This window comes from Dryobates pubescens, chromosome Z, assembly GCF_014839835.1.
Source record: "Dryobates pubescens isolate bDryPub1 chromosome Z, bDryPub1.pri, whole genome shotgun sequence".
In the NCBI taxonomy this organism is placed as follows: domain Eukaryota; kingdom Metazoa; phylum Chordata; class Aves; order Piciformes; family Picidae; genus Dryobates; species Dryobates pubescens.
Genome location: NC_071657.1, coordinates 32,582,151 through 32,595,281, shown reverse-complemented (window position 1 = coordinate 32,595,281; position 13,131 = coordinate 32,582,151). Strand labels below are relative to the sequence as shown.

General features: G+C 37.1%; 1 protein-coding gene across 4 annotated transcripts in view; it reads right to left on the bottom strand.

The window, feature by feature from the left end:
• Positions 1–1,925: 1,925 nt before the first annotated feature.
• The window catches only part of SPIN1 (spindlin 1), a 50,110-nt gene continuing 38,904 nt past the window's right edge, over positions 1,926–13,131 (bottom strand). For all 4 annotated transcript variants that reach the window (XM_054178188.1, XM_054178185.1, XM_054178186.1 and 1 more), the window contains 4 exons: positions 12,150–12,198; positions 6,620–6,873; positions 5,409–5,642; positions 1,926–3,307 (listed from right to left, as the gene is read on the bottom strand). In XM_054178188.1, coding sequence (XP_054034163.1) covers positions 3,108–3,307; positions 5,409–5,642; positions 6,620–6,873; positions 12,150–12,198 — 737 coding nt within the window. In that variant the 3' untranslated portion in view covers positions 1,926–3,107. The remainder of the gene's footprint in view (positions 3,308–5,408; positions 5,643–6,619; positions 6,874–12,149; positions 12,199–13,131) is intronic.

Below are 13,131 nucleotides of genomic sequence, written 5' to 3'. Positions count from 1 at the left end.
AACAGCACAATAAGCAAATTCACAAAAAACTGAACACAAAATAAAAACAGAACAAAACAAAAACCTAAACATTTTAACATGCAACTTTAGTTTGTTACATTGAATGTTCTAACCCTCTAAGCATGCAAAAAAAGATGGTCTGCATTTAAGGTGTTGTTATTTTTTTCCCCTTTTTGAAGTTTTACATGGCAGCCTGACATCACACACGCACACACACACAATATATAACAATACTACAGCAGGTAAATGTGAAAGGCAAATAACTTTTATACAAAGATCCATGGCTTGTGCCATCACAAGCCCTATGAGATTTTGGAAAAGTAATGTTGAACCCCTATAACAAGGAACCAACATTTAGTTACCAGGGTAATGCAAGCACTGCATGCAGATCTAAAACATGAGCCTAAAACAAAGCCCAAAGCAGATGGGCAGGGAGTGGAATTAGTCTCAAGCCTCAAAAAGGTGGTTAAAGCTATCAAAAAAAGAAGGGAAAAAAAAAAAGAAAAAAAAAAAGAAAAATATTAAAAGAATTACCCACGCAAGAGACAATGGGGACATCTAAAAACAACCATAAAATTTACAGTTTATAGATTATATTCTATTTAGCAGAATAGGTGGTGTATTCATGAGGCTTGCAGAAAACCCACAAATGCAAGCCTAATGCTAAAAACATTTCAGTAGACCTAAACCTTGGACACTTCAAAACAAACCTTGTATTCCTCAGATGTATAGCCCAAAATTCAGTGTACTATGTTATTCATGTATCCTGTGTGTAATCAATACACTCACTCATTCTCGTGCCACAAATATCAACTGGGGCTCATGGAGCCAGGCTCAGCTTTGAGATTTACATGCAGGACTCTTAAGAGTCAATAGAAAACACATAACAGATCTGCAGGATGAAAACACTGTGTTGCAAATCTGCTCACTTTGTTCAAAACATAAGGAACATTTATGACTCAGGTACTTAGGACTGCATTGAGAAGCTATTCACTGAAAGACAATAGCCTGCCTTTGGTTGCCCATGGTGAAATATTAGACATAATGCAATATAGTAGCAATGGACAAATAATTAAGGTACCATATTTATATGGAGAGTGTTTATTACCATTCAACAGCATAACGAGGCACAAGCCTTAAGGCTAAAATATGAAATGAGGCAACCACCACCCTCCAAAAAAAAAATCCACCAACCCGCTCCCCCCCAAAAAAACCCCACCCCAAAACCCACCCAAAATAAAAACCCCACAACCCAAAACCAGACAGGGGCTTAAATCACTGAGTCTTCAATATCAAGAATACCCACAATAGAGGTCATCTGGACCTCTGATGTATCCTTAACAGCATCCTCTCCTGCATCCTTCCACTAGTGGCATAAGGTTGGATATCAGAGTATTTGCTGCTTCCACCAAGTGTTGACTGTCTTCACATACAGTATTTCTATGAAGCAGTTCTTTGAAATTTGTAGAGCTCTGTCTTAATGTAACATGGTGATTTTGCTGATGTGCTGATCACTGTTGCAATTCTAATACTTTTAAAAACTGCCACACTTAAAAAACCCCAAATTTTAATTTACATCTATGTTGCAAGATTAAAACCATGAAAGGATTTTGCTGTTGTGGGCTGCTATTTACATCCACAATCTAATGCAGATGATTGAACCACTGAGACTGCTTATAGCTTCCATTAGATAGTACACCACTGGCATGCAGAACTCTAGTGTTCATAGAATGAAACTCACATTAACAGCATACCTCAAAGCAAGTACAATGTACACCACAAAAGGCAACGACAGGTTTAAGCTGTAGATTTGTCTGGACACTCCTTATGTGGAAAAGCCAGAAAAAAGAACGAAATTGGGGAAATGCCTCCTTGAACCAAAATGGTTTAAAAACCGCCAAACCAACCAACCCCAAACAAAAAAATCCAGCAGAACAACAACAAAAATCCCCCAAAACATACACACAAACGATCCCCAAGTCAAACAAACAAAAACGAACCAAAAAAAATCCCACCAAGCAAAAGAAAGGAATGCAACAGACTGAGCAGAAGGCAACAAATGCTTCTCCTTCGCTAAAGTAAGTATTCATTGTAAAAGGACAGCCCCTTCCACCCGCCTGGCATGAGATTGCATTTACCATGTGTAATACTAACAACTGTTAGGCTTCTACGTTCACATACAAACATTCAGGTTGCTAGGTTTTGAAATTCAGTGACAGACTACCAATTGCCAATGTGTAGTCTAAAGTCTTCTGAAGTAGCATATATACTGTTAAAGTTGTGGCACCAAGCATTTGGGTTTTGCTAAGAACAAAGAAAGAAGTACAACATTTAGGATCAAAGGCAGCCTTGTTGCATGTATTTTACTGGTTCCTACAACTTGTAAATATGGGCCATTAACCTGCATTTTCTAATTAACTGGTTATACAGATTAAATATACTTTTACAGTTGAAAGCCTTTTCACTGAAAGGTGCATAAGTCGAATGTTTGATATCCTACTGCCCTGTGACTAGTAAAAATGCACAAGTATTTCCATGTACTATAAGTTCTTAGAAAGCTAAATTTGAAACAAAGTGTAGAAACACAGCAGATTGATGTTACTTGGGTTAGGCACTCCTCAATGCTGCACAAACTTTAAACTTTTCAGAATAGTCACCTCTGTCCCAACCCTGAAAACAAGGGCTGCCAGTAGCCAAAAAACTAAATTTAATGCTACAAAAGAAGGCGTATCAAAATATCAAACTACACTTGCATGTAGCAGTTGAACAAGTGAGTGCAAGGTTGAAGAAAGTTAAAATCTATGAAAAAAATTTAGATTGATTACAATACTAGATCAACTTTACACAGCTTGAATTTGCAGCTGTTCATTGCTTTTAACTCCCTCCTGCCCAAATATATTGACTTCCTTGAAGAAAAGGAGTTCTCTTACACAAAATATGTCAATGTTTGGTTATATTATTCAAAAGAAAACAGTTTTGCTGGCAGAGATTGTGGGTTCGCAGGGACATTTAAGCTTTCATTAAACTGGAAAGCAGTCAAGTCTTTGTGTCTACAAATTTTACATTTAATAGTTCCACAAATTTGGCAAAAAAGTTCACAATGATGTCTAGGATGTCTTCACCAAATCGTAGACATAAATATGGAAATCATCATCAAACTTGATGAAATAGACAGATGGTTTGGCTTCAACTTGATGAATGACCATGCCAGTCCTTTTTGAGCCATCTTCTTTGGCATATTCCACTTGTTTGCCTACCAGGCTGTCCACAACTTCACCTGGTTCCCGTTCTGCAGGAGGTGAATCATCTGCAATACAAAATCAGTGTACTTTGGTAGACACCAATGGAATTTTTCAATATGGAAGACATCAGTCTTTGCCATGGTTTGAACCTGGCTGGCAGCCAACAACGACACAGCTGCTCACTTGCCCTACCCTACTACCCTGGAGCACGGGGATGAGAATTGTGAGGTGTAAAAGTTTGCAAAGGTTTGATGGGAAAAAAACAAGTGATTCTAGTAATAATAATTAATGAATACAAAGTTTTGGATGCACAATGCAATTGTTCACCACCCCCTGACCAATGACCATCCTAGAGGAAAGGAAATCCCCAAACCAGAATCCCAGAAGGCCCCCAACTTCTCAGCTCACTCATTTATATATTGAATATGATATTGTATGATATAGAGTATTCCATTGGCCAGTTTTGGTCTGTTCTGGCTGCGCTCCATCCTGGCTTCTTCTGCATGCTAGCAAGACATGGGCAGGTGAAAAGTCCTTAATTTCCTAGTAACAATTACACATTTCAGTATACCATCAGCATTCTTCTCATGCCAATTCCCATACTGAATTCAAAACATAGCACTGTTCTACCTACCAGGACAGTCATCTTTGAAATTCATACAAATCAGTCAGAAGTTTTAAATACATGATACATAGAAAATTAAGCACCTAAGAATTGCCATACTTCTAAAAAGTACAGCTGTTGAAAATTTTTCAAGTAATAATGTCTTCAGTTTTATGAAGTCAAAAATAGCACTTTGATTTGTATAACAAGTCAATCTTTTGACAGGCAGGTTTATAACCTAGTTATGGAAGATGCCTGTGGATAAGTGAACTTAAGCCACCAGCAGAAAAAAGCTCTGGGTATCCTTAGCAGAATGGCAGTCAACTTAAACCTCCCTCCTCCTACACACATTGTTTAAAGTTTCAGTGCACGCATGCCACTGCTACAAAAACATCTCTTCCATAATGTTAGTAAGTGTAAATTCCTTATCAAAAGTGGCTTTTGACTTCTTGTTGCTTTCGGTAAAGGCTAACCATACTGTCATCTTGTCTAGCAAAACCCAGCCAGAGATGTCCATTTATTTCAGACAATGCTTATCCTAAATTTAGATACAAAGAGGTCTGATTTGCAACAGGCTAACTGCCAAGGAGCTGGGTTACAAGCCAGCCAGTCATGCAACAAATGTGACAGAAGTTAAAAAAACTGTACTGGAGAACTGGAAGCTGACCACATCTTTCTCAGCCAGTCTTTTTGACTAGTAACTTGTGTTTTGTATTCCAGTGAGGAATTTTCTTACCAATGGTCACACCTGATGTGACTTTTAACTGGAAATCCTATGTGTTTAAATTAATGTCTTTGTTCTAAGGTTGTCTTAATGTAAGCTTGATGATTTCACTTATTTTCTTGTCAGTTCTGTGAGTTGTGAAAAAATTCCCAAAAGAAGAACAGAGAATGAATACATTGGCTTGTACTCATGAGACTCTTCTACAAACTGAAGTTTATTTCAGTTTTTGTTTCAGTTCCTCTGCAAATGCACTGCTGTACATAACTCTAATCCTCATAATAACCATTTTACATACAGTCTTCCTTGGCAAACATGCAAGTTAAACTGTTGTTTTCTTAGAAGAAATTTGAAGTCTTGACAAATTTTAGTATCAGAATCAGGAATAGATTCTCCTCTCACCAAAAACAAGCTTAGAAGAAATCTGAATTTTGGTGTCCTCACATATGCAAACTGTCTTTGAGAAGAGAGTGCTCCCTAGAAATTTTAGTTATAATACTGTTCCATCAAATTTAAAGACACAGTTCTAGGTATTCTAAAATCTGATGTAGAAAAGACCACTCTTAACATCTCAAATCATTTACTTAAGGACACAATTCAAAAGATCTGGGAAGCATTCCTATTGAGGGAAGGCAACAACTACTCAGAAGTATTTTGGAAACAGGTAAAAAGTCACATGATGAACATGAGGACAAACTGCACTAAAACTGGCTGGTTCTTAAATGGAAAAAGAGCAAACAAGCTCTCTCTACCTCCAACTCTGAAGGTGGAAGAAATCAAAGCAGACTTAAAATACATCCAAGTAATTTTTAATAGTTAAAACAGTAACTAGTCTACTTACTCGAATCAGGCATAATGCGTAGGTCACCTTCTTTATAATCATCTAAGAGCTGGTACATGTACAAGACAGGATCTTTCTCATAGGTAATATAAAACCATGTGTTCATAATAGGAGCTCGAGCCAAAACCATCCCCCTCCATTCATCTTTTGAGCCATCCTCTGTCTCAAACATATGTTCCACAGCTTTACCAATCATCGTGTCTGCCAGGTGGGCATCACTAATTCGAGATGAAGCTGAAACGACAACATTTCTTAAATTAATTCAAAAGTATAGATATGTGTATTTTTTTAAAATAATCTTTAACCTGACTCATAGATGAAGTTGATTGGAAGTTAGTCAATTCATATTCAAAACAAACACTGTCCATTTGAGATGGTTCAATAATGAAGAAATGTAAACATGCAGAATGTCAAACCATGTATAATCATATTCCCTATGATAAAACCAATCATAATACAAGGTAAATAGAGACCAATCAAGGCCACAGTAATAAGGACTCTACATTTGCAAGACACTGGACAGAGAGAAATAGCCAGCAGAGGACAACGGAGCAAAATAACTCCAGGATGTTATTAATGAAACTTTTCAGTTTGGTTCTCCCTAAAGCCACTCTAGAGATTGTTACCAATTGCTTTGTTGTCAGAAGCAGCAACAGTTTATTCTGTTTATAAACTAGTTATTACTTGGGTAAACACTGAACTTTGTAGTTTGAGAAACCTGCAGTTTAACAATTCAGTGCTAATTCTGAAAATCAAAAAGTCTTCTTACTGATTAAGTTATTTTATTTAGAAAATGCCTTTCACCCCCACTATGAAAAGCACACCGGGAAAGTACATAACCAAAAACCGTGATGTTATTACTCTCAGGCAACACAACCAAGCTAGGTTAGAGTCTCATTGTTAACAGAAACGTCGATGTTAGTTTTACATGTGGTTCTTAAGGAAAAGACTATGCAAAAACTACAGAATGTACTGCATACTGCTTGAAGGCAGAAGACAGCACTGCACTCACTAATATCATGAAACCTTTGTGAAATCAAGAATATTTAAATAGAGCACTTTAGATTACCTGTCATGAGACAAAAATGAAATTGATAAAATTTCATCAATCAGGTATTATCTTGGGCAAGTCTGCAGAGATTAGTGCAGAACATTTAACACAAATGGCAGCTTATACATATGTGAGTTTTGGAAGAAAATAAAACACTTACCAACTCTATCTGGAAGAACTTCAAGTGCTGAAACTCTTTCATCTTTATGCAATTCTAGTCCATACACACAGTCAAATCCATCATACTTTATAAGATAGAGAGAGGGATTTACAGGGACTTGATCAAGAACTGTGCCCTTCCACTGTGTTACAGGTCCACTCCCTTCCTTCCATCCATGCTGTATTCTGCAGCCTACAATATTTCTTCGTGGCTGAGAAATAGGTTTGCTTGGTCCCACATTGTTTCTATGCTTTCTGTACACAGATACAAACATAGTATTAAAACAAATACACACATATTTGAAATTCTGCTCCAGGCACAAGCTGTATGCTTTAAGATAGCAATATATTTTTATAGGTTAGTGTATCTTATTCAAATTAGGGTATAAAACATACTAAATGAAACAATTTTTTGTATGTTTTATACAGTCCATTTCCTAAAAGTGATTTCTAAAAGTTGTCTGGTTAAGCTATAAAAACTACATATACCCTTCATATGTTGAACACAGAAAGTAAAACTCACCTGATAGGTCTCAAAGCACAAGGTTACCTGGCAGTATTATTATTACTATCGTGCTGCTTTCTGCAGAACAGTAAACAAGTGCTGTCCCAGGAGGAAATCAGTGGAAACATTATCAGAGGCTAACTAAAATTCTTCCAAGGCATTTGTTTTCCTTAACCTATGTTCTCATCAGAAGGAATTTATCTTCCTTCTTCACCTCCATTTTTACCTCACAAGTATTTTTAAAGACACATCATACCAATATTTCTATAGCATTTCTTTTTAGAATAGCAAAATAAAGATGGTAAGTAATGGTAATGGCAATAGGTGGCCATACTCCTTAATGAAGACAATAAATATTCTTTTTTGTCCTTCCTCTATTTTGATGGAAGTTGCACAGAAATTCCCTCTCATGAATTAACAGTTATTCTGATCAACAGTTATATACATAATCTATTTGACAGGTGTAAAACACTTTCAGTGATTTTCTTGAAGTTTTGTTATACCCAGTTATTTAACCCACAAAACAACAAACGAGTTGTAGATTCTGAACACAAATGGAAACATACACTATGGGACACTGTGACTGTATATTGGTGGTAACAAATTAATATTACTTCTATGTCAGCATGTTAAAATGCAAGTTTTCATTCCTAAAAAGATTTACCTCATCAGAAGTCTCAGGAACATCAACTAATTGTAAAAATAAAACTTTACTAAGTATGGTACCCTTCACTTAAATGGCAGTAAAATATGCATACTGTCAGCATGTTTAAAGCAAGATCTGAAAGAGTGTATTGGTTGCAGATATCAATACTTTTCCTTAGTCTGCTAAAGATAGTGACAAACAGAAAGGTCTCCAGGATATTTCTCAGAGAAAGGCTCTCAGAAATGTACTCAGAGAAGTCTGTGCATGACCAAAAGTAGACAGCTAACACTGAAATCCTACAAACAGTCTTTCAGAATAATGCATTCACTACATGACACTCCAATGTTTAATACTGCTTATATAACCATAACTATTAAAACCAAGGCTTTCAACTCTTTCAGCAGCTTGTTCCACCTCTATGCTTGTATTGAACATGAAGATCATTGCACTGGGTTTTGCCTTCATTTCAGCTTTTATGCAAGATCAAACTGCAGTTTTTCATATTCCTAACTTTGGTAACACATTATTACTGGAACTACAACCTCTACAAACTCTCCCTCAAAGCTGGTTGTAACTTTATGCACAAATTACCTCACATTTTCAAATTCTAATTCTTGTTGAAGTGTATACTTTTAATATATATATATGTATTATTTAAAATTGTAATGGCTTACTACTACAAAATTAGATCAGAGATATCATTATCAGTATAATAAAAATGAATTTGTTCTGCATGCAGTTATTTATGATGATTTAAAAAGTTAAAATAGGTAAAACAGTATCAGTTTTAAGCAGTTTGTCTAGGCTGATAATCATCTTGTGGAAAGACAAAAATAACTATTCATATTCAACCTCACAGTCCATTTCAATTTCTGGCTGTAAAGTATAATACACTTTAGTGTTTAAATTGGAACAGAAAAGCTTCACAGATTTTAAAAAATAGGATGGGAAAAGACTAGGTAACTGACTTTGAACTGTTGAAACTGTTGAACTTTTAAGTGCCTCAAAAAGCAAAAGGCATTACAAATTTAATTACAAGTCAAGTACTTGCTGGATGTACTTGCAGTTCAGATTTTTGTTTGAAGGTTGCACTACTGAACAGCCATTCACTCTCTTTTGCAGGGGTTCATACTGTAAAAAATGAGGTTAAGCTAGTATATTACCAAGGAAAATCTACTTCTTGCATTTGAACATGTGGTAAGAAACCAAGCATAGGTTTCCAGCTACCAGTAAATAAATGTACTTCCATGTAAGACAACCAAGTAACCACCTCAAACCTTTCCTCTGGTCAACAGCACTATTTCTATGATACACCAAGCAACACAAATGTGCATAACCTTCTACTGCACTATAACCAGAAGGCCTCACACAATTTTTTTTTCTTTCTTGATGACTGGGTAAATATTTTCTGAGGCATGTAAAACATGGACCCAGGAGAACAAGAAAACAGCAAGTTCTGGAAATAGTTCTTGACATCAGACATATCCTTATTGCAAACGTTCCTTCAATCCCCAAAGGTTTCAGATCCACTTCCTTATCTTGAAGGCACTAAGCTAGTAAGTAAAATCCAGTTCTGTAACACTTTCATTACCAGAATCAGACACCTCAGAAACTGTGTTAAGTCTACACAGGTAGAAAGACATCTTCACAGATTTTAAAATTGTATTTATATGTTCCTCACATAAACGTCTTTGGCAGCTGCTACCAGGAAAACCAGTGTAGTGCAGAACTGCACAGGGCCGATACTAGACAGATAAATAAGCAAACAAACAAACCATTCCTTCAAGGTTGAGTTTAGAAGACAAACTAACATTTTTAAAAAGGAGAATGGTAATTCCCTATTTACCCATTTCCATCCAGTTGCTGGGTTTAGGCTTTTTGGTTTGGTTTCCACTCCACCTCCCCCCAACCCCCCCCCCTTTTAATTTTTTTTTCCCCTCTTCTGATCATGTCACTTCAGAAAAACACTGTAGAGTAGAAATAAGGGGGGATGGGGGGGTGGGAAATGAAGCCAGAAGGGTGGGAGAAAACACTCAGCTGTGCGAAAAAACCCACAACTGAAAAACATGAAGGTAAACTGTAAAGGCAGTACAGCAGAAACGATCAGTACAAGTTCAAGTCTTCCATGGTTCTAGCAGAAGTTACTAAAAGTAGAACTCAAAACATTAAAATTGTGATCTTATTACAGACCATTATTAATAGCAGAATAGTGATGAGAGAACTATTAGCTACTTTTCAAAATATTCTATGAAGTGTAATCGTTAAGGCAAAAATGTTAAAGTATTTTGGTACTCAGTGAAAAGGTATCATTCAGTTGTGGATTACATCTTTAGATGCTGTAGGAACCAAGAATACAAGTTACCCTCAAGTAGAATCAGAATTTCAAAATGTTTAAGTTCACTTGTAGTTAAAGTTGCAGGTATAACTTGCACCTCAAAGTCCTTGAATTACCAAGTACAATAAACCTGAAGAGCCTATGAAGAAAGAATTGTTTTATACTGCTTTTTGTGCTCTATGTGCCATGGGTGGAAAGAATGAGATCTGGGAGATTACTGACTGACTTTCTTCCTATTGGCAGAGATCACCACTACCCATACACAGAGCACTTGGAAGAACTGCCCTATAAGCACAAGGGTAATTTCCAAAACATTCAAAGGTTAACTACTGTTTAGCAAAGAAGAGTTCAGAAGACTCATCCACACTGCTCATTCTATCACATCCTCAATTACAGAAGCATGCTCTGTTCCATTGCCTCACTCCCTTCCTCTGTCACAAACCTTTTGAAGCTAATTTAAAATCTTTTTTTATTTTTTTCCCCAAATGAAGGGCAACTAATTAACTGACTACGTCAGTAACCAAGTATTCATTACTAACTCATGGTCTACTGGTCTACTGCAACAGCTTATAGTAGTATCTGCACGTATTATTATGTGGTCATTCATAGCCTGCTCATCTACAGTAAACTGCAAAAACAAACAGTCCTCTACTAGTCTGCCTCATTCTCAGACAATTTGTGAAGAGTGCACAAAAAATTAATCTTGGTTTGGAAAAAAAAACAAAACACCAAAACCAGCCACTTTAATAAACAACTGGGATAGCCTATATTAACATAAACCAAAGGTGGATGCTTACATCAAATGCCTCAAAATCATGTCACTTAGGCTCAAAACTTTTTATATCCCACAAAAGCCTTTATGCTAACAAATTTACAGCCTACTTACATATTTAAATGAAGTGCATATCAACACAATAATAAAGACAAATCTAGCCACCCTCAAGTACAAAAGGCAACCCACCTCTGATAGTCTTCCCATCATACACTCCTTTCTCTGAGCGGTTGAAAAAGAACAAGAGAAATTAAGTTTTAACCAACTCTACCTGTCCCTAGACAAGTAAATGTTTCTCTTTGCCTTCTATGTAGATGTAAAAGAATGGGTAACGATGAGGTGGTGAAAGGGATTGTAATTTCAGGTCTTGTCTCTGCTAAATATTAACACTGTTAGCAGTAATTAACTATACACCTGCCCAAACAAATTGCTTTTTTTAGATACACCACTTTGCAATTATATGACTTTGCAATTGAAATACAACTAGAATAGAATAGAATTAACCAGGTTGGAAAAGACCTTTGAGATCATCAAGTCCAACCCACTACCCAACTAGTAACATTTCAACAGATTTCACACTTACCCAGATTAGACTTCTCCCACCTGCGACACAGCCAGATATGGCATCTTGCTGTTTGACACCATAATCAATTATGCCCAAAACACTACCTGTATTTCCTACAGGTACTCACCAATGTTTAGCTGCTACTATTTTAAAAGGTTGTAGAGAGAAAAATATGTGCCTTGAATGTGTAGGATAAGCAGGTATCCTTCACACACAAATAGCAGTATTCTTACAGAAGTGTATCAGTATATTCTTCATTTAGGAAAGTGAGAAACCCTTTTCAAATCTGCAGTTATAGTGAACACAAGGTTAGGCATTTCTAGATTACTTCCAGATTGGGCTATCGGCAAGCATGCTTTACAGGCTTCACTGACATAGTGACAATGTAAACTCTGTGCCAGAGAACAGAAATCGTACAGCACATTTGACAGATTTCCAGCTTGCAACTCCTCTCTAAATTCTAGAAAGAATTACAAAATTTTATTCAAGAAAAATTTCATATTAACATTAAAATTTTGTTTAAAACTGCATGATGTTCTTTCACACCATCCTTCTGAAAGTTAGAAGTCTGACTCTACACACACACACACAAACTGAGTATTGTTCCACATGACTTTCAAGAACAGAGAGTGGAATAACATACAGATTGCTACAACAGTGTTTCCAGTTACTGAGAGTTATACTTTTGTAAAAATATTAATAACTTACTTGTGGGAAGTTCTTTTCTTCATCATGCTGGCAGACACTCCTGCATGACCTGAAATAGAATAGAGTAGAATTAACCAGGTTGGTAAAGACCTTTGAGATCATCAAGTCCAGCCTATCATCCAGCACCAACTAATCAACTAAACCATGGCACCAAGTGCCCCATCAAGTCTCTTCCTAAACGCCTCCAGTGATGGTGATTCCACCACTGTGGCAATGCCAGTGACAAGCAGTGTGAGCAATCTGGTAGTGTAGGCCTAGAGCCTGGCATGGTGGTAGGGCCATGCTCAGCATAAATGCAGAAGTGGCTAGCAGTGTAGCAATAGAGTGCTGTGCCTCCAGCATGTAACTAAAGCAGGGCTCTGGTAGCTATAGACATAGAGAGTTATCTTGGAATAACAGGACACGCACCTGCATCAAAAAGCTCACGTGTCATTAGTAGTTTGACCAATAATCTATAATAGTACAATGTGTGGTCGTGGGGAACCAATGAAGCTATGCCAACGATGCTCTCTGAGTTTATATAAGCTGTAAAGGTTCCCTTAATACGCACCCTCTATTATTAGCTCTCTATATTACCTCAAAATTAGCACTATACAATGCTATACTCACACTATACTCATACAGTAGTGGAACAATAAAGGAACAATACTAGATTATATTGGTCATCCTTATTGACTCCAGTCTCCGTCGCCAATACACAACCTCCCTGGGCAGCCCATTCCAAGGGCCAATAACTCTTTCTATGAAGAACTTCTTCCTAACATCCAGTCCAAACCTCCCCTGGTGCAGCTTGAGACTGTGTCCTCTTGTTCCAGTGCTGGTTGCCTGGGAGAAGAGACCAGCCCCCACCTGGCTACAACCTCCCTTCAGGTAGTTGTAGACAGCAAGGTGGTCTCCTCTGAGCTTCATCATCTCTAGGCTAAGCAATGCCAGCTCCCTGAGCCTCTCCTCACAGGGCTGGTGCTCCAAACCCCTCCCCAGC